The 21,911-nt window shown below is 50.9% G+C and overlaps 1 protein-coding gene and 1 long non-coding RNA gene across 2 annotated transcripts; one reads left to right on the plus strand and one right to left on the minus strand.

Moving 5' to 3' along the window:
• The first annotated feature begins 2,931 nt into the window (after positions 1-2,931).
• On the plus strand, positions 2,932-21,566 carry LOC310686638 (synaptotagmin-5-like). Its single transcript, XM_083460550.1, has 5 exons — positions 2,932-3,387; positions 15,053-15,900; positions 17,367-17,532; positions 18,605-18,771; positions 20,390-21,566. The coding sequence occupies exons 1-5, from the start codon at positions 3,312-3,314 to the stop codon at positions 20,549-20,551; spliced, it is 1,419 nt and encodes a 472-aa protein (XP_083316676.1). The 5' UTR covers positions 2,932-3,311; the 3' UTR covers positions 20,552-21,566.
• Positions 6,773-10,329, minus strand: LOC310686678. Its single transcript, XR_014516040.1, has 2 exons — positions 7,904-10,329; positions 6,773-7,738 (listed from the first exon to the last, which is right to left on the minus strand). It is a non-coding gene; the product is annotated as an uncharacterized lncRNA (long non-coding RNA).
• Positions 21,567-21,911: the final 345 nt, after the last annotated feature.

Raw genomic sequence — 21,911 nt, forward strand, 5'->3', positions numbered from 1 at the left:
TAGTCTAACCCAGGGGTCAGCAAACCTTTTCAGCAGGGGGCCGGTCCACTCTTCCTCAGACCTTATGGGGGGGCTATTTTTTGGGGGGGGGGGGAATGAACAAATTCCTATGCCCCACAAATAACCCAGAGATGCATTTTAAATAAAAGCAAACATTCTACTCATGTAAAAACACCAAGCAGGCCCCACAAATAACCCAGAGATGCATTTTAAATAAAAGGAGACATTCTACTCATGTAAAAACACGTTGATTCCCGGATTTAGAAGGCCATTGGGCCGGATGTGGCCCCCAGGCCTTAGTTTGCCTACCCCTGATCTAACCTCTGTGTAAGCTTTATGTGCTCAAATCTGGACGAATGCTGATATATAAATTATAGCCATTTCTAAATTTGCATCAGTACATATACATCAGCGTATGCAAAGTTTATGCAAATTAGTGCCTCCTTTTTTCAGTAATGAGCCAGTGGAGAGTTTGCTATGGAAGCAAACGGGTGCATTGCAAAAAGAGGGCTGGGAGAATTGGGACCAGCATGGAACACCCCCCACCCTGCCCTTTTGCCAGCTTTTCTTTCTGCATGCAATATGCACTCAGAAAGTTGAGGGGGGTCTGTTAAAGGCACAGTCCCCAATTGTGGCCCTCCCAAGATCTCCTTCCAGTAATGCCCCATTATTGGAGATCAGGGAGAAAGTTGACTCTTTCCACATTGAAAGGCAAACCTGCCTCATTTGCACCATCTCAAACAATCCACAGACTGAAGCATAGCCGTCCTTCGTGATCTGCCCTTTTCTGAATTTTGCAGTGCAGTTCTCCAGCCAGGCAGGTGTGTACACAGAAGTATGCACTAGGTTAAAGTGTGCAGAAAAATGAAACTATGGGTGAAAATAACATGCCGTATTTTTCGCCCTATAAGACGCACCCGACCATAAGTCACACCTAGTTTTTAGAGGAGGAAAACAAGAAAAGCCAGCAAGAGCCGCAGACACGCTCCCTCGGCGTGGCTCTTTAAAGATAGAGTGGCTCTTGCTGGCTTTTCCAGGTGGTGGGAGAAGGGACTGACGGGCTGCCCTCCATCCCTTCTCCCACCTCCCTGAAAAGCCAGAGCACGCTGCGCAGCTATCCCAGAAGCCAGAAGAGCAAGAGGGAGAGCTGTGCAGCGCCTCTTGGTCTGCTGGCTTCCCAGCAAAGCAGGGTGAGGGACAGAAAGGAGACCTTACACGGAGCCCCTTCCGTCCCTCATCCTGCTTCGCTGGGAAGCCAGCAGACCAAGAGGCGCTGTGCAGCTCTCCCTCTTGCTCTTCTGGCTTCTGGGATAGCTGCGCGGCCTGCATTCGCTCCATAAGACGCACACGCATTTCCCCTTACATTTTAGGAGGGAAAAAGTGCGTCTTATGGAATGAAAAATACGGTACCCAAAAATGCATTACCGTATTTTTCGTCCTATAAGGCGCACCGGCCCATAGGACACACCTCATTTTTTGGGGGGGAAATGAATTTTAAAAAATTATTTTTCCCCCCCCAGCCCTGGCTGCCGCCCCAAGCCTTGCCCTCACCTGCCCGAAGCAGGGGGAGCCCTCCGGAGGGCTCCCCGTGCTTCGGGGCGACAGGCTGCCGCCCCAAGCCTTGCGCACCCGGTGGGACCTCCTGCTGGGTGCGCGAGGCTTGCAGACACTCGCCTGAAGCAGGGGGAGCCCTCCGGAGGGCTCCCCGTGCTTCGGACGACAGGCTGCCGCCCCAAGCCTCGCGCACCCGGCGGGACCTCCTGCCTGGCGCGCGAGGCTTGCAGACACTCGCGGGGGCTGCAGGCTGCTGCCCGCAAGCCTTGTGAGCCCGCGAGTACTCCCACCGGGCTTGCAAGGCTTGCGGATAGCTTCCTGAAGCCTGGAGAGCAAGAGGGGTCGGTGCGCACCGATGCCTCTCGCTCTCCAGGCTTCAGCGAAAGCCTGCATTCGCCCCATAGGACGCACCCAGATTTCCCCTTCATTTTTGGAGGGGAAAAAGTGTGTCCTATGGGGCGAAAAATACGGTATATTTGGCAGGAGGGGGGTGCTTTGCAAAAATATGTGCTTTAGGCAAAATTGCTTCCAAAAAATGTGCCTTTTAGGTGAAATGTGCACTAAGATGCTGGTGCATTTTCACAAGGACTTTAAAACACATATAAGAGCATAAGGAAAGCCGGCCAGATCAGGCCAATGGCCGACCTAGTCCTGGATGCTGTTCTCACAGTGGACAACCAGATGTCCCAAAGGGAAACCAGCAAGCAAGACGTGAGCAACACTTTCCCTCCTGTGGTTTCCAGCAGTGGTACCTCGGTTTACAGATGCTTCAGGTTACAGACTCCTCTAACCCAGAAATAGTATCTCGGGTTAAGAACTTTGCTTCAGGATGAGAACAGAAATCATGCGGTGGCGGCGGGAGGCCCCATTAGCTAAAGTGGTGCTTCAGGTTAAGAACGGACCACTACGAATTAAGTTCTTAACCCGAGGTATCACTGTACAGTGGTACCTCGGGTTACATATGCTTCAGGTTACAGACTCTGCTAACCCAGAAAAAGTTCTTCAGGTTAAGAACTTTGCTTCAGGATGAGACCAGAAATCGTGCTATGGGTGCGCGGCGGCAGCAGGAGGCCCCATTAGCTAAAGTGGTGCTTCAGGTTAAGAACAGTTTAAGAACCTGCTTCAGGTTAAGAACAGATCTCCAGAACGAATTAAGTTCTTAACCCGAGGTACCACTGTATTTAGAAGCACTGCAACCTCCAACTGCAGAGGCAGAGCAGAGCTGATTGAGCCGGGTAGCTGCACAAATGTGGAGAAACTGAATTGAAGATTGGAAAACTGAGAACCCAAGTGGACAGGCCTGTCCGTCACTGGCCACTGCCCTCTTGCATTCCCCTCGCGCTGGGCCTGCCCCTCCTGCCATCCTGCCTCTCAAACACCACATTCCCTGGCAGCAAACACTTAAGAATGGGCTTTGACTCCACCGCTGTTCTGGCATCCTCCCTCCCACCCTCTGCTTTGGGAGCCCGCCCTTTCCCTGGATTAGAAGGGGAGTAAACACTCCAGAATATTATTTTTTTTCCACCTGTTTGCTCAGCTTTGTGGGCTTAGAGAGCTTTATTGGCTTCTGTTTATCAACCCTGCCAATGCCACCCCGCTCTCCAGCGCTGCCAGCGACAGGCACCTGCCGTCTGCAAACCTTACTGCCAGTTCTAAGGGGCTCCCAGCTGGGGACCTAGCACTTCTTTCTTTTTCCTCCTCAACCTCTCCACAGTGACGCTTTGGGCACTTTCCCTTGGTTCCTGCCAGGCGCCTCCATGCCAGCACTGCCAGGGCCGCTCCAGGACGCCTCCATCCTCCCAGCTCACTTTGGGAGCAAGGCTGTGGAGGCAGGTAAGTGGGAACTAACAGGCCTGGTTTGCGGGGCATTGTGGGGGGCGGATGGGGGAGAGGAAGGGCAGCGACCCTTATTGGGGCACAAGGTTCTTTTCAAATGAAGTGCAAAGGCCTTGGGCCATTTTCCACTCTTGGGTTCTGTTTTCCACATCACTTTGCAAGAAAGAAGAATTTGAGTTACGTGAAAAGTGCACCAGGATTTTACAGTGGCACCTCAGGTTAAGAACTTAATTCGTTCCAGAGGTCTGTTCTTAACCTGAAATTGTTCTTAACCTGAAGCACCACTTTAACTAGTGGGGCCTCCTGCTGCCGCAGCGCCGCCGGAGCCCGATTTCTGTTGTCATCCTGAAGCAAAGTTCTTAACCCGAGGTACTATTTCTGGGTTAGCGGAGTCTGTAACCTGAAGCGTCTGTAACCTGAAGTGTATGTAACCCGAGGTACCACTGTAGTTGGTTGGAGAACTGCCTTGCAACCAAGGAAGCAAAAATTCAGAGACCCCGAAACAGTGTCACCAGCCTGCTTGTAGCTCACTTAAAGGCGCCTGATACGGACTCAGACCAGTGCTGTCTACTCTAGCTGGCAGCAACGACTCTCCAGGGTTTGAGGCAGGGGACTGACTTCCCAGCCCCACCTGGAGATTCTGCTCCTGGGGACTGAGCCTCCTGCATGCAGACCAGGTGCTCCAGCGCTGAGTTATAGCCCTCCCCTTGCAGCAAAGGTGGGCAGCGGAGGAGGGATGCTGAGGAGCGGCTGCAGGAGGCCAGTTGATTTCCTCTCTGAGCCTCTTTTGTTTGCTTGTGGGGAGAGCAGGGCCCTTCTCCCAGCAGAACAGCAAGGAGCTTTGTTCAGAGGGATGGGAAGGAGGGGGCCGCAGAGGGGTTGCAGCCAAGAGGCTGCTGCTGGCTGCAGGATCCCAGGCAAGTTGGGAGGCAGCGGTAGCACCCTACAGTTATTTATTAATTTGAGGGGGGGGGTCCCCAGGTTTTTGCTTATTATTTACTTGTGATATATTTACTTATGAGAAAACACAACAAAATATAATACCAGATGCTAATTAAAACAAAAACAGAGGCATATCTGCAGCCAAACATATAGGAGCAGAATTTCAAACCCAAACCAAATGTAATAAATTAATATCACAAACTTACAAGTGACACAAATCTGTTTCAGTTCTCCCATACCTTCTTACTCCTGTACACTCACCATACATTTAAAGCACATTTCCTCCCCTCCAAAAAAGGAGCTGTAGTTCACCCACACAAAGAACTATAATTTCCAGGATCCTTAACAAACTGCAGTTTTCAGAATTATCGGTGGAGGAAGGAAAAGTGTATCAGTTGTGTGTGTGGTCTGTAGGGGGTTAGAGAATGTTGAGGTCACAAGGCCCCAACATGAGAGCACGGATAGGGGACCTCTGGGACTGATGGATTTATTCCAGACCGCCCACACATGATTTCCGCTTTAACAGTTGTTTTGTGATCCTGATGGAATCATGAAACTGTAAAGTTGGAAGAGACTCCAGGGGTCATCTAGTCTAACCCCCTGCAATGCAGGAATTTCAGTTAAAGAATTCCTGACAGACGGCCTCCAAACTCTGCTTGAAAACCTCCAAAGAAGAGGAGCCCACTATTCAAAATGGGATCATGCTGAACTGCCTCAAAACTATCCCGAGCACAATCACAAAAGCACAATAAAAACGTAGTCTGGGGTCCCCATTGTGTATCATTCATAGACACAGACAGACAGATTTTGTTGTCTTTTTTCGTAAAACGCTTAGGGACTGATCTAGAATTCAGCTGCATATAAATTCAGGAATAAAAAAGTCACTGTTCTTCCTAGCCCTGAGAGCTAAATAGCACATCCAGGTTCAGAGGCAATTTACTGCAGGGGACCCTTGGCCAGGGGACGCGGGTGGCGCTGTGGGTTAAACCACAGAGCCTAGGACTTGTGACGACGGGGTGAGCTCCCGTTGCTCAGTCCCTGCTCCTGCCAACCTAGCAGTTCGAAAGCACGTCAAAGTGCAAGTAGATAAATAGGTACCGCTCCGGCGGGAAGGTAAACGGCGTTTCTGTGCGCTGCTCTGGTTCGTCAGAAGCGGCTTAGTCATGCTGGCCACATGACCCAGAAGCTGGACGCCGGCTCCCTTGGCCAATAAAGTGAGATGAGCGCCGCAACCCCAGAGTCGGTCACGACTGGACCTAATGGTCAGGGGTCCCTTTACCTTACCCTTGGCCAGGTCAGGAGAGGCTTGCTGGTTTCCTGGACTGCATGTGGGCCTCCCAAAACGATCTTCCTGGCCACCGTGGGGAAATTTCCTCTCCTCCTCCTTTCTCATCTTCTTCCCCATAGAATTACACATGGCCACTTATCCAATTTTAAAACATACCAGAGACCCTGCTTAGCTTAGAAAATGGGCTAGCAATTTTATTGCTGCACCACTAGGTAATCAACCTTACCTGATAGCTGAAGTGGAAATCAAAGGCCATTGTTAGTATGAAGGGAAAGGGACCCACTCTGAATCATGCTGGCTGGGTGCAAAGCCAGGGAAGCCCAGAGAGCAGCCCCTGCCATATCTTCCCTCGGACCAGCAGTGCCTCCGATTTGCCTAGAGGTGCTGTAGAGGAAGCACAGGTGGGGCTGCTGAGGAGTCAGTTCCAGCCTCCAAGGAGTGGCAGCGAGTGATGCACACCTTGGAGGCTGGATCTGCCACCCCTGTTGCCTGAAGCAGTCACCTCACCTTGCCTCATGGGCGGGCTGGCCCTGTCTGCTTATTTCACGGGATTAATAGCTGTACTTCAGGGACACGTGTGGCGCTGTGAGTTAAACCACAGAGCCTAGGACTTGCCGATCAGAAGTTCGGTAGTTCGAATCCCTGCGATGGGGTGAGCTCCCGTTGCTCAGTCCCTGCTCCTGCCAACCTAGCAATTCGAAAGCACGTCAAAGTGCAAGTAGATAAATAGGTACCGCTCCGGCGGGAAGGTAAACGGCGTTTCCGTGCGCTGCTCTGGTTCACCAGAAGCGGCTTAGCCATGCTGGCCACATGACCCGGAAGCTGTACGCCGGCTCCCTCAGCCAGTAAAGCGAGATGAGCGCCGCAACCCCAGAGTTGGTCACGACTGGACCTCATGGTCAGGGGCCCAATGTGGGTTTGGGCACATTGAAGATGCTGTGGAACTAGTGCTCTTCCTCTCCGGTCTCCTCCTCCACCTCCATTAGGGATGGATGAAAAGGTCCTTGGGGTCACCATGACATGTCCCACATCATGCTCCCCTAGAGCAGCCCAAGGGAGGGGCAGGACGTAGAGGGAAAGCTGGCCCAGGGTTATCTCAGGTCAGCCCTCCAGACCCAGTCAAGGACGTTGCCACCGCGGCAGCTTGGAAACTGCAAGTGAAATATCTTTTTTATTGGAACATTTTCTCTTGGCCTCGGAGCACACGGGAACAATCATTGACAATCTTAATCTGTATGGTTGTAGATTTTCAGATAAGCTAAAAATAAATGGGCTCTGCTTCGGACCATTGTCCACTGCTCAGGCGCTACTATTTCCCTGTTGAACAATGATTACAAATTGTTTGCAAAAATATTAGCAGATTGAAAAAAATGTTAAATGAGTATATATATCAAGATCAGGCAGGGTTTCTTCCAGGTAGACAAATGAAGGAGAATATAAGGAATATTGTGAATATAATAGAATACCTAGAGGTCAAAAATGAAAAGGAAGCAGCAATGATGTTTATAGATGCTGGAAAAGCCTTTGACAACGTCTCTTGGAAATTCATGACAAAGCTGCTTGAAGAAATTAAATGTGGCTCTAAATTTCTATAGGGAATACCAGCAATTTACTCGGAACAAAAAGCAAAATTAATTATAAATCAGGTGATAACGGACGAATGTCAGATACAAAAAGGAACTAGACAAGGATGCCCACTATCACTATTGTTGTTCATCCTGGTACGGGAAGTACTTGCCAGAAACATAAGAGCAGATAAAGAGATCACAGGTGTAAAAACTGGGGAAAGTGAGTTTAAACTAAAAGCATATGCAGATGACTTAGTGATAACAGTAGAAGATCCAAAAACTTCACTCCCTAAAGTGATAGAAAATATTCAGAAATTTGGGGAAGTGGCAGGGTTTAAATTAAATAGGAATAAAACAAATCTACTAGTTAAAATTTGAAAAAAGGGCACCTGCACCTCGGCTGCTGGTCTGCACACGCCCTTGGAAAAGCCAAGGCGGCGGAAACATGCCAGCGTCAGACTTCTTGGCTCTGAGCCACCCTTTCTGGCATGCCCTTGGCCGTGTCCCCCACTGCTGCAATCCAGTAGGCCAGGACGGGGAGCCTTTCGCCCTGCGGATGATAAGCAAATAGAATCAGAGAACTGTAGAGCTGGAAGGGAACCCAAGGGCCGTCTAGCCTGACCCAGTGCAACGCAGGAATTGTCGGAAAAGAACCCCCGACAGACAGCCATCCACCCATGACAGAGAGTCCACTTCAACGCCCGACAGCTCTTACCTTCAAACGTTCTTCCCAATCTTTAGTTGGAATCTCCCGTCTTGCAATTTGAATCCATTGGTTCTGGTCCTACCCTCCAGAGCAGGAGAAAACAAGCTTGTCCTGTGACCTTCAGATCACCTCTCAGCCTCTTCTTCTCCAGGAGAACAAAAGGCCATCATAGTGCATAAAGTTTATCCATTTTTCTGTTTATCACTTTAAAACGAGTGTTATTTTCTCAGCGATGGCCATTCGCCAAACGTTGTTGGGCCATAAATCTGGGGGTGGGTCCTTTAAGACCTTCCAGGTTTGAGCTAAAGAGAGACGAGCCTTTGAAGAGGTACAGTGGTACCTCAGGTTAAGAACTTAATTCGTTCTGGAGGTCTGTTCTTAACCTGAAACTGTTCTTAACCTGAAGCACCACTTTAGCTAATGGGGCCTCCCGCTGCCGCCGCACGATTTCTGTTCTCATCCTGAAGCAAAGTTCTTAACCCGAGGTACTATTTCTGGGCTAGCGGAGTCTGTAACCTGAAGCATCTGTAACCCAAAGTACCACTGCATAATAAACAAGAATGGAGGGAGAACTGCAGGAGCTCCCAAATTATTTTGAATATTTCTGAGGATACCAGTCCCCAAAGTGTCTGTATTAGCAGGCAGCCCCACCCTGAGAGGTAATACGTTCCCTTAGTACCTGTTTCTTAGCATCCACCCTGATTTGCTGGCCCAAAGCTTGCCCTGTCTTTTACTGAGCATTATGATTTTTTGTGAAAAGGGCACACAACGCGAATATGTCCTGCCTTCATCCCGATTTGCTTCCTCTTAGTCATTCATTTGCTCCACACTTTTTAGGGCATTTCCCTGCCACTCTCTATTCCGCAAAATGCCCTGTTCAGCTTGCATCCACTTGAAACGCACAAACCTAAAGTTCTGCTGTGCACTTGAATCCCTCCTGCAAAGGACTGAGAGTTTGGTGGCGTTTTGCTGCTTACCGGGAGGTCAGGTATGCCAGCTCTAGGGGGCGGAGGTGTCTCCTGCCCCCTTAATATTTGTTTGAAGGGGGCCCAGCCCCTCAATATTGAGGGGGGGCTGGCAGAACATTGCAGAAGGCTGCACCAGGCTGCGTAGTGTCGGGAGACATGTGATGTTGTGACACACTTGCGTCACACATAGATGATGCGCAACATCCCCCAGGCATCACGTGTTCAGTGTGGATTGGGGCCATGCAGTGAGGCCCTTTCAGGGCCTCCTCCTGGGTGCAGTGAAAAATGGTTTTCATTCTTAGATGAGAAATAACACTGTTTCACTACAAACAAACAAAACATAGTGGAAAGCAGTAATTCACCCCTGCTACAGAAACAGGGGCTAATGGATGATGCGAGGGACCAATAAGCTATTCATCTTTCATGCTGTTGCCCCCCAACAAAAGGGGTAGAAGCTGCAAATGGGAAGCTTTTAACTAACATTGCAAGGGGCCTTCGCTGGATGGGCATGGGCTTTGATGAACATTATAGGAAGCACTGCAGGGACAGGTATTGCAGTACAAGATATCCCTACATGAAGTTACATGTTCAACTACCATTCTAATTCTGCTCGGGTGAGTAATCTCTGTGGAGTAAAACGCCCCCTGCGCATGATCATCTACATGGCAGCTCTCTCAACACCAAAGACAAAAGTGAGAGATCAAAGAGCTGCCTTCCCTATCAGAAAGGCGAGGTTGATCTTCACAGCTGTCTTACCACATCACCATCTCTTGCCTGCAAGATCTACGAAGCGGACGGCATCTCTCGCCCTGGATCTATTTATACCTCCTTCTCTGTTTCGCAAGGAGCCCACCTTTGGGGAGGTCATGGGCCTTCCAATAATGTGCCTGCCCTGCAAGGCAGATGACATTCTGCGTGGCTGGTCTTGTTGCTCCTGATGCGGAATGGCAACCCGTATGGGGCGGGGGGGAGGAAGGAAAGGGGGTCACTGCCGGTTGCCTCAAGCGGACCGGAATAGATGTGGTGTGAACCGGAGGATCTGCCTGCAGAGCTCTGGATTATTTAAAGAGAGACGCGTTGACTTGCACACTGTCAGGCAGGCTCCGGGGATGCTAGATCCTTTGCGCCCCACGAGCCCCTTTCCTCCGTCCCCCCAGGGACCTTGCTTCTACCTCTCCTGCCTGCCAGGTTCTGCCGCAGAGCTCTCCCTGGCTGCTGCTGCCGCCCTGCTCTTCTTCCATGGCTGATCTCCACTGTCCTCCTCTGTCCGCCCCAAGTGCCTGGCTCAGGTGAGCAAGGACCCTCCTGGGGCTCTCACTCCCATCTGGGGCAAGGCAGGGGATGGCGCTCTTCAAGGACCACATCTTCCCAGCTCTCTCCCTCTGCCAGTCCATCATCTTTTTCTTCTGCAAGGGGATGATTGAAGGGTTGGTGATCCTCCTCTTCCTGTGGCTGCTGGTCCAGGTACTGCTAGACAAACATCAGCATGGTGAGTATGCCCTCCTCCTCCTCCTTCATCCTCACCCCCTCCCCGAAGCATCATGGGAACTATAGTTTCCTAAGGAGATTGTAAAAAAGGTAAAGGGACCCCTGATCATTAGGTCCAGTCGTGGCCGACTCTGGGGTTGCGGCGCTCATCTCGCTTTATTGGCCGAGGGAGCCGGCGTACAGCTTCCGGGTCATGTGGCCAGCAGGACTAAGCCGCTTCTGGCAAACCAGAGCAGCACACGGAAACTGTAGCACTGTGAGAATAGGGGTCTCCTGTGGGTTAAACCACAGAGTCTAGGACTTGCCAATCAGAAGGTTGGCGGTTCGAATCTCCACAGCTGGGTTAGCTCCCGTTGCTCGGTCCCAGCTCCTGCCAACCTAGCAGTTCGAAAGCATGTCAAAGTGCAAGTAGATAAATAGGTACCGTTCCTGCAGGAAGGTAAATGGCGTTTCCGTGTGCTGCTCTGGTTCGCCAGAAGCGACTTAGTCATGCTGGCCACATGACCCGGAAGCTGTACGCCGGCTCCCTCGGCCAATAAAGCGAGACGAGCGCCGCAACCCCAGAGTCGGCCACGACTGGAGCTAATGGTTATCTTATCTTATCTTTTAACAGCTCTCAGCACCTTCAACAAACTACGGTTCCCAGGATTCTTTGGGAGAAGGCATGGCTGCTAACGTGGCACAAAAGTGCCTTTTAAGCCTGTGGGGTGGGCATTCTGCGGATGATTATCCTTTGTATGGGTGAATCTGGAGCAACAGCATTTTGCAGGAGGAGGGATTTGTGTCTTAGCTTTGTGCGTTGAAAGGGGACTAAAGCACTCTGGCCTTGGGCAGTTTGGAAAGTGGTGTGAAGATGCATTGCAAAGTGTGTGGGATGAACAAGTGACTAATGGAGAGACCACCCACCCTGCAAGCAAATCAGGGTGAGCAGTCATTGTCATATAACCACCCTGTAAATAATAATAATAATAATAATAATAATAATAATAATAATAATAATAATAATTTATTATTTATACCCCGCCCATCTGGCTGGGCCTCCCCAGCCACTCTGGGCGGCTTCCAAAAGAATATTAAAATACTATAATACATCAAACATTATAAGCTTCCCGAAACAGGGCTGCCTTCAGATGTCTTCTAAAAGCCTGGTAGTTGTTGTTCTCTTTGACATCTGGTGGGAGGGCGTTCCACAGGGAGGGCGCCACTACCGAGAAAGCCCTCTGCCTGGTTCCCTGTAACTTGGCCTCTCGCAGTGAGGGAACCGCCAGAAGGCCCTCAGTGCTGGACCTCAGTGTCTGGGTAGAACGATGGGGGTGGAGACGCTCCTTCAGATATACTGGACCGAGGCCGTTTAGGGCTTTAAAGGTCAGCACCAACACTTTGAATTGTGCTCGGAAACGTACTGGGAGCCAATGTAGGTCTTTCAAGACCGGTGTTATATGGTCTCGGCGGCCACTCCCAGTCACCAGTCTAAACAAATTAGAATCAATGCTCAGTAAAAAAATGGACACGGTCTAACCTTTAGCCCCAGCACCCTGAGCCAACTGCCATTCCCAGGGTTGTTTGGGTTTCCATGGCTCCTCAAAAATATTGCTTCAAGGGTATAAGGTAGATAAGGCCCCAGATGGGTCCGACCCAGAGTTCCCTAGGAAGAGGGCTGGACTGTTAAACCACTTTGGGACTTGCACCTCTGTGAGGGGGCGGAGGGAGGGGGCTGCCTGCTACTCTCAGCACCCTTAGCAAACTACCAGATTCCTTGGTGGAAGTCATAGCTGTTTGTTTGCTTTGTCAAGGATACCATACTGTTTTCAAAGTATAGTGCAGGTGGGGCCTGTTGCTACTACATCACATTGTTGGCATTAGGATATTTGATTCCCGCGTTGCAGGGGGTTGGACTAGATGACCCTTGGGTTCCCTTCCTGTCCTACCATTCTATGGTGTTTTTTTAAATAAGATATTTATTAAGATTTTCAAAAAAAATACAAAATAAGAAGAAAAAAGAAAAATACAAAATAAAAATAGTTAAAAAACAGTTCCATCTTTCTATCACATATTTTTCATTTGCTTATTTCCCGGAGCTCCTCACGCCTTCCTTTTCTGTATTCCAGTTCCAATTGTTAATTCAGCAAATCCCTCCCCTCTTCATTCATCTTAATCTTCAATTTTTAAATATTATAACATTAATTTTTTTATACTTATTAATAACCATTTTCTCATATTCCCTTATAGCATTACAGCAAAAGACCACTTAGTTTCTATCCAACATCATTCTAACATTCATTAATTTTACAGTGTTTCTGTAAATAATTTTTGAACTTCTTCCAATCTTCTTCCACCGACTCTTCTCCCTGGTCTCGGATTCTGCCAGTCATTTCTGCCAGTTCCATATAGTCCATCACCTTCATCTGCTATTCTTCCAGGGTGGGTAGATCTTGTGTCTTCCAGTACTTTGTGATGAGTATTCTTGCTGCTGTTGTGGCGTACATAAAGAAAGGTCTGTCCTTTTTTGGCACCAATTGGCTGACCATGCCCAGGAGAAAGGCCTCTGGTTTCTTCAGGAAGGTATATTTAAATACCTTTTTCATTTCATTATAAATCATCTCCCAGAAAGCCTTAATCCTTGGGCACGTCCACCAAAGGTGAAAGAATGTACATTCAGTTTCTTTACACTTCCACTACCATTCTATGATTTTACGGTATCTGGTTCTATTTCCCATCCCTTTTCAGGGAGCAGGAAAGCATTAAAAAGTCAGCTGTGGGTCATATGCTCTAAAAATCAAAGGCAGCCTTCTAACACAGATCTCCAGGTGTTGTGAGGCTCCCAGCTGCCATTAACCTCAACCAGCGTGCCCAGTGCTCAGGGCTGATGAGAGCTAGACAGTCCAGCAACATCCTGGGGGCCACAGTCTGCAAACAGGAGCAGCAGCAGCCACTATTTATCGGTGTTCTCTGGACTGATCTCTGTTCTGGATGTGAGACGAAGAAAGGAACATTGGCAAGTTCCTGCACTGCCGGGGGTTGAGTGGGATCCCTTGGGATCCCTTCCAGCCCTAAAATTATTTCCCCGTTTTTGTTAGAGGTGCAGGGGATTGGCCCAGGGGCTTCTACATACGAAACATGCGCTCTAGCCTTGCGCTGCAGCCCTCCCTCCTCCCATCTCACGGGACAATGCAACATTCTCTCTCTCTCTCTCTCTCTCTCTCTCTCTCTCACACACACACACACACACACATATTCTGGGGTGAGCTGCCAACTGACCTGGAAGCCAAGCACAGATTGAGTGCTTTGCAAAGGGCTGTTTGACTAGGCAAGGGCCTCTTAGCTCCACAACAGCCCTGTGTCAGCAAAACTGCAGGCCTGATAAGCAGAACTTTTCTTTCCCTGGGGTTTATCTGGTTTGAGGAGAGTCTGGCTTTATTTTAGCTCCTGAGCAAACATGTCGAACTGATGTCATCAGGCCAGAGCTGCTCTGCAGGCGTCTTTTGGAGAGAGCGGGAGTCGGGATGGGGTCCCTTCCCTGCCTTCTCTACTCTCCTTTTGAGCTGCCCCTCTTGCGCTTCTGAGCCTTAGTGGTAGTTGTTGTTGCCAATCTGCTCCAGCTGTTGTGAGCAGAGATGGGGAGGAATCCAGTTCACACTTAAAGGAGATACTACCTAATCCACACATTCCAAAGCTGCCGATAGTGATAGTGCAATGTCATTATACAGATCTATGGTGCAGCTATGGGACGTGGGTGGTGCTGTGGCCTAAACCACTGAGCCTAGGGTTTGCCGATCGGAAGGTTGGCGGTTTGAATCCCTGTGACGGGGTGAGCTCCCGTGCAAGTAGATAAATAGGTACCACTACGGTGGAAAGGTAAACAGCGTTTCCATGGGCTGCTTTGGTTCGCCAGAAACAGCTTAGTCATGCTGGCCACATGACCCAGAAGCTGTCTGCGGACAAACACCAGCTCCCTTGGCCAGTAAAGCAACCCCAGAGTCGTCCACAACTGGACTTAACGGTCAGGGGCCCCTTTAGCTTTAGCTTTATTTGGCTGCATTTGGAATGTGCATGTTAGGCAAAACTGCATACAGATTGCATAATAATTTTCAAGGTGTCTTGTTATACTTCAAAAACCTGCAACTTTATGTGGACATGTGAACAGAACTTACAAATGAAAACAAAAAAGCAAAACCGAGCAAAACCCAAATGGACATGCTTGGCCATCCTTACTTGTGAGTGGAGAAGTGAGAACATAGATGGAGATCCAGTGGTGGTGCAGAGATTACAGTGTTAGACTAGGACCTGGGAGACCAGGGTTCGAAAGCAGGGAGAACCAGGTAAGCCAACTTGAGCTACTTGCAGAAAAAGGTGGGGGTATAAATGCAGTAAATATATTAAATAGATGACCCATGATGAGCCCTCCCCTGAAACGGGGACCTGCCCCCTTGAGGCTCTGCAGTTGCTTTTCCCACAATACGACCCTCTTCTGCAAACAGAAAGAAAATTCGGACTTAACATTGAGTAACTTTCAGGTGGTAAGACTCCCTCGGAAAGGAATGCACACTCATTCCCTGGGGGCTTTAAGCAGCGGTTGGATGGCTATCTGTCAGGGATGCTTCAGCGTAGATCTGATTCTTGCATTGCAGGGGGTTGGACTAGATGACCCTCGGGGTCCCTTACAAATCTAGATTCTATGATTCTCCTCCTCTCCTCTGCTCAGTGCACTTGCAGGTATTCCTGGGCGTCGGGCTGAGCCTGCTCTGCTTCTGCCTGCTCCTCGGCTGCGCGATTTGCTGGCACCGGCGGAGGACGCGGCGCCCGGATTGCGGCGAGGCGCAGGCGTCGGGCCGCCCCCTGGTGGATCTGGGCCCCGCTCTGCCCTCTCCGACGACGGCGGTGCCCATCCAGCAACAGTATGCCCAGCTGGCGGGGCAGCTTCTGGAGAGCCTGCCTGCTGCAGCTGCTCGTGCGCCGGCCTCGCCCGACGGCAGCCCCCCGACGGCCCTCCTGCGCGGCCGCGCCTCCCTGCCCAGCCTCGTCGTCCCGCCAGGGCTGAGCGCGCCGCCCGCCCAGCGCCCTCGGGGCCCGCAGCGCCGGAGCACCATTGCCGCGGGAGACAGCAGCCCCCTCGCCGTGCGCCCCGTCGCGGGGCTCCTGCCCGCCGCCGCCCAGGCCAAGCCGCGACCTCGCCTGCACTTCGCCGTCGGCTACTCTCCTCCGGAGGCCACGCTCACGGTGAACGTCGTCGGCGTCGCCCACTTGCCCGGGGGCCTCGGCGCCAGCCGCAGCTGCTACGTCGAGGCGCGCCTGCTGCCGGGCTCCGCGGAGCCGCAGCGCACCGCCCGGCGCCGGAGGAGCCTCCACCCCGAGTTCCACCAGCAGCTCCGCTTCCCCGGCTGCGCCCGCCAAGAGCTGCCGGGCCTGACGCTGCGCCTCGCTGTGTACGCCAGGGCTTTCGCCCGTCGGAAGGACGCCTTCGTGGGCGAGGTGCTGTTCCCCTGCGCCCAGGTGGCCGGCGAGCAGGGCGCCTCGCCCTCGGCGCTCGCCCAGGAGCTGTCGCTCAGGAAGGTGAGGCTCGCGTCGCCCAGAGGCCAGGGAGTCGTCGCCTCCCGCCCGGCGGGGACCCCCAATTCCCGCTCCGCCTGCGGACCTCTTGAGGGTCTTGGGGCAGCAATGGTAGTTCCCTAAAATTCAAATTGTAATATAAGAAATAAAAGGAGCAACAGAAAGGCAATTGAGAACCAGTCCCCAATATTCCGAGCGATGGGTGGGTCACCTGCAACCACAAATGCTCACATCCCGCTGGTCGCCCATGGGGCACAGTTTAATAATAATAATAATAATAATAATAATAATAATAATAATAATAATAATAATAATATATTTATACCCTGCCCATCTGGCTGGGCCTCCCCATCCACTCTGGGCGGCTTCCAACAAAACACTAAAATACAATAACCTATTAAACATTAAAAGCTTCCCTAAACAGGGCTGCCTTCAGATGTCTTCTAAAAGTCTGGCAGTTTTTGTTCTCTTTGACATCTGGTGGGAGGGTGTTCCACAGGGCGGGTGCCACTACCGAGAAGGCCCTCTGCCTGGCTCCCTGTAACTTGGCTTCTCGCAGCGAGGGAACCGCCAGAAGGCTCTCAGCGCTGGCCCTCAGTGTCCAGGCAGAAACCCTGCATTGGATGGGTAAGGGCTGGTTTTATTTGTATGCATGTGTGTCATGAGCGTAGCCAGGATTTATTTCCAGGGGAGGGCAGAACCTCAGTTAGTTATGTATTTTGTAATGATTTACTTGATTTAGGGAGGGGCAGCTCCCCCCCCCCCGTGTCTACGCCCATAGTGGGTGGGTGGGTGTTCCCTTTAGAGCAGGGTTAGGAAACTGGCCCTCCAGATGTTATTGGATTCCAACCCCTGTTGGCTGCTGCCCTGGGGGGTATGTGGGCCCCTGAAGGGCAGGCTCATGCAGTTTTATATAAGTGAAATACAGTGGTACCTCAGGTTAAGTATTGAATTCGTTCCGGAGGACTTTTCCTAACCTGAAACTGTTCTTAACCTGAAGCACCGCTTTAGGTTATGGGGCCTCCCGCTGCCACTGCACGATTTCTGTTCTCATCCTGAAAAAAAAGTTCTTAACCTGAAGCACTATTTTTGGGTTAGCAGAGTCTGTAACCTGAAGCGCCTGTAACCTGAAGCATATGTAATCTGAGGTATCACTGTAACTAAACAGCATTTTAAAGCCTTAGGCAAGTGACTTTGACACGCAGGCATTCCAACAAAGAGGCCGTAAGCAGCGCAAAGTGACATGTGCAAAGTTGCTCTTGTTCTGGAACCCTGCTTCCTGGATTCCCATTGAGGCTTCTGGTTGGCCACTGTGCAAAGAGGATGCTGGACTCGATGGGCATCCACTGGCCTGATCCAGCTCTTCTTAGGTTCTTAAATCCATGTGAAATATAAAACTGGAGCTGGCTATCTCCTGTATGTGTATGTGTATATCTATGTCATGACGTGTTCATTCTCTCCTCCTTCAGTGCCACAGTTCCCAGGACGTGAGCTCCGCCTCTTGGCTCTCCCAGCCCAAGTCCCTGGGGCAGCTTTTCCTCCTGCTCCAGTATCAAGCTCTGGCCAATCGCATCAAAGTTCTGGTCCGCAAAGCAGAGAACCTGGGACGCGTCAGCCGGATGCTGGGAACACCAGGTAGGATGCAGGTACCAACGCATGTATAGGAACACACAAACATGGGGAGCTGCTTTCTGCTGAGCCAGACCATTGCTCCCTATAGTTCAGTGTTGTCTACTCTGACTGGCAGCAGCTCTCCAGGGTTCAGGCAGGGAGTCCCTGCCAGACCTACCTGGAGGAGCCAGCGGGGATTGAACCTGGGACATTCTACATATAAAGCAGATGTTCTGCCACTGAGCTATGGCCCTTCCCTGTATATGCCTTCCTCTGTGATCTCCACATGTAATAATTCTGTGTTTAAACTGGGATCTGGTGCAGGTAATGCTCAGTACCTTAACAGATTTAGGTACAGGACTCAGGACACAAATTTTCACAAAATTTGCATATTTTAATCTGTATGCATACACACACATTTTTTAAAAATCTGTGAGCAAATTAAGATGGGGATCTCTCAGACCCCGTCTGCATTATGCATTTAAAGCATTAGGATACCACATTAAACACACATGGCTTCCCCCAAAGAATCCTGGGAACTGCAGTTTGTTAAGGGTGCTGAGAGTTGTTCGGAGACTCCTCTTCTGTACTTAACAGTACTACATTTCCCAGAGTTCTCCAGGAAGAGGGCAGGACTGTTAAGCCACTCTGGAAATTGCAGCTTGAAACTCCTTTCTTTGCAGAGTGGGAAATGCTAGCTTAGGGGAGCTTTTCTCCCTCCACAGAGGCTACCAAGGGGCTCCCTGGGACTGATGGATCAGGTGATGATCCATTATAGGGAGCTTCTTGCAGGCCCTGCTCCTGATCAACAGATGGGCACTGAAAGCACATCTCCAAAGATGACAGCTGTTAATGCCAATCAGCAATTTTCTTTGAACTTTGACAGGTTATATCAGGTGGTGGCAGTCCTGTCCACCTATCAAAGTTGGGGGGGGGAGAGGAATCTCTCTCGTTTCCCTTCTTTCATAGAATGGTGGAATTGGAAGTGACTCCAAGGGTCACCATCTGTGCCTCTTCCAGCCGTCAGGCACAAACCTGTCCGTCTTGAGGAGTCCTGCATCTCCCATCCCTTGTCCTCTGCTTTTCCTCTTTCTAGACCACTATGTTCTGATCCACCTCTGCCACGACGGAAAGGTCATTGACACAAAGGAGACCAAGTCCATAGCGGGCTACAACCCCGTGTGGAATGCCCCGTTCCTCTTCAGCTTACCTGCCGGAGACATCCAGGAACAGCAGTTGTCCCTGGAGTTCACAGTCATGCAGGTAATGGATGGAAGATCTGAGCCAAAGTATGTTAGGGACGCGGGTGGCGCTGTGGGTTAAACCACAGAGCCTAGGACTTGCCGATCGGAAGGTCGGCGGTTCAAATCCCCGCGATGGGGTGAGCTCCCGTTGCTCGGTCCCTGCTCCTGCCAACCTAGCAGTTCGAAAGCACGTCAAAGTGCAAGTAGATAAACAGGTACCGCTCCAGCGGGAAGGTAAACGGCGTTTCCGTGCTCTGCTCTGGTTTTGCCAGAAGCGGCTTAGTCATGCTGGCCACATGACCCGGAAGCTGTACACCGGCTCTCTCGGCCAATAAAACGAGATGAGCGCCGCAACCCCAGAGTTGTCCACGACTGGACCTAATGGTCAGGGGTCCCTTTACCTTCTCCTAGCCCAGGCGTCCTCAACCTCGGCCCTCCAGATGTATTTGGCCTACAACTCCCATGATCCCTAGCTAGCAGGACCAGTGGTCAGGGATGATGGGAATTGTAGTCTCAAAAACATCAGGAGGGCCGAGGTTGAGGAAGCCTGTCCTAGCCCATTGTGGGGTGGGGGAGAGGTAAGCAAAGGTAGAGCAGCTTGCATCCTGGGTTGGCCTGAAAGGTGCAGGCACACAGGTAATTCCCTGGGCCCAAATGATCTTGAGTGCTGAGCCCAGCCCACTCTGGATCCACACTTCTGGACTTGCTGAACAGTTGTACAAATGTATAGATTTATTATTTATCTATTATTGTGATTTTTAAGTCCTCCCTTCACCCTAAGGTCCATGGGCAGGTCACAACATTGAAACACAATGTTAAAAACAGTTCCAAACAATTTACAGTCACAAAAATATTGGGGGTCCTAAAAATAGGCTCTTTGAGTGTCAAAAGCTGGGGTCAAGAGGTATGTCTTAAGCCATTGAGTTGAGCTAAAGAGAAATGAGGTTTTAGAAATACAGTGTGGTTCAGTGGTTAGAGTAGGACCTAGGAGAGACCCGGGTTCTAATCTCCACTCTGCCATGAAGCTCACTTACCCTCAGCCTAACCTACTTCACAGGCTTGTTGTAGGGATAAAAGGAGGAGAAGGAGGAGAACCTAGTGAATCCTTTCTGCCCAAGGAGGAAATAAAACAATGCATCGATTCCTGCTTGTTGTTGTGCCAACTTACACAAGAGGGTGCACTTCCTCAAGAAGGAATTTGTAGGTGGAAAAGCTTGGGCTGAGATTTCCTATAGGCAAGAAAAACCCCTGAGGTGAATGGAAAGGTGCTGCCGTGCCCCTCTGCCCAACTTTGCTTGCCAGGGTCCCGTGGTGGCAGTGGCGGCTTCTAGGTTCTGGTGGGATCTGATGGGGTCTGGGGGATCTTGCCGGAACCTGGAGGTCATTGCCGCTTTGTCCTTGCTTCTCTGGCAGCAGCGGGAGGGTGCATGGGAGGGGTGCCACCAGCAAGAGAGCCCTGCTGGAAGCCACAGTCAGTTCTCTTCACTCGTTCGGGGGGTGGGGGTGGCAGGGCTTGGATTCCACCTCCCGCGATGGCTGCCTCAGTCCGTCTCAGGATGGGCTGGGCCTGCTATAGGGCAGCTCTAAGGTCCCACACAACTATTCCTGACTCTGTTTGCCCCTCCATCTCGTCCCAGGCTCGCCTCTACACCCGCAGCTGCGCTGTTGGCCGAGTGCTGATCGGTCCTGTGGCCCCTGAGATGGGGCAGGTCCACTGGAAGGAGATGTGCAGCCGGGGGAACATGGAATCTGCTCGCTGGCATGCCATTCAGTCAGAAGGCTTTCAGCTCTGCCCTTGAGATTCACGTCCAGAGCTTCCTGCGGGGGAGTCGTCTGCCTGCCATGGCGAAGGATGGCAGCCAAAGCAATGGCACCCTGCGAGAAATGGCCTTCCTCTGCTATGGGAGGCCAGGGAAGGTTTGAGGGGAACTTGGCATTGCGACACCTTTAAGGTACGCAGGACTGCAGGAAGTCCAGCTGGAGAAATCCAAGCCAGTTCCAAGTCCTCCCAAGGCAGGGACTTTTTGTCCAAAGAGAGGTGATGCTTCTCGGAGTCCTTCGGAAACCCTGGGGTTGAAAAGTCGACTGCAAGCTCTCCAGGACAGCCAAGGAAGGCAGAAAGAGCAGGTGGATCAAGCTTTCTTCCTCCATAATGCTCCCCACATCCATCAGGCACGCTGACCTCAGATCTAAGATCCACTGCAGCAACAGCAGCAACATTATCTGCATAACTTTTGGCTGCCGGCCATAACAAAAGAGAACTGGAAACTGCCTCAGCAAAGCTGGATTTGGAAGGCGCTCAAAGGCATGGTGCTGCTCTAGGTGGGGTGCCCACTGCTCTCGTGCTGCTGTTGCAATGAGGAGGAACTTGAACTGGGGCAGCTGGGTGCAAACAGAAATGTCAGAACAGAAGGTGCTGGTGGCATCGCTGCAAGGCAGCCTGGAACGGTTGTTGTGCTGGAGGCTGTGATGGACAGAGCTCTGCAAGGCGAGCCTCTCTGTATAAAGCACATGCATTGCCCATTAACAGCCTTTGTGCAGGATAGCAGGCTGTCTCTGAGTGAGAGGGTCCAGGGGTTGTTGAGGGACCACACTGCACTGGGAACTAGATCGAGAAGAAGCACCTGGGTAAAATAGCTGGAAAAAGTGAGGGGAATTTGGAGCACTGAACTGAAACAGGGGCATCCCTGTTATCAGATATCTCACATTATATGTTCGCTGTTTTTATTTGCAGGTGTCCGAGTCATATTTTAAACTGATTATGATTGTATGGAATTGTCATGGCCTTCAATTAGTACAATAAACTTATTTTGACCTACCAGCTCAAAATCTCCTCAGAAACTTTATGACTGAGCAAGGATTTGAACTCTAGTTTCTTGTACTATGAGGGATGCAAGAAGCTGCCTTGTACTTAGTCAGATCCTTTGGTCCATCCAGCTCAATATTGTCCAAACCGACCTGCAGCAAAGGCTCTCCAGGGATCCCTGCAGGGGTCTCTCACAGCCCCACCTGGAGATGCTGTTGCAGACTGAACCTTCTGAATCAGGTGGCTCTGAGTTATGGTCCTTAGAGAATCACAGAATTCTAGAGTTGGAAGGGACCCCAAGGGTCATCTAGTCCAACCCTCTGCAGTGCAGGAATTGCAACTGAAGCATCCCT

Source organism: Podarcis liolepis, assembly GCF_965112155.1.
Source record: "Podarcis liolepis genome assembly, chromosome: 9".
Taxonomy (NCBI): domain Eukaryota; kingdom Metazoa; phylum Chordata; class Lepidosauria; order Squamata; family Lacertidae; genus Podarcis; species Podarcis liolepis.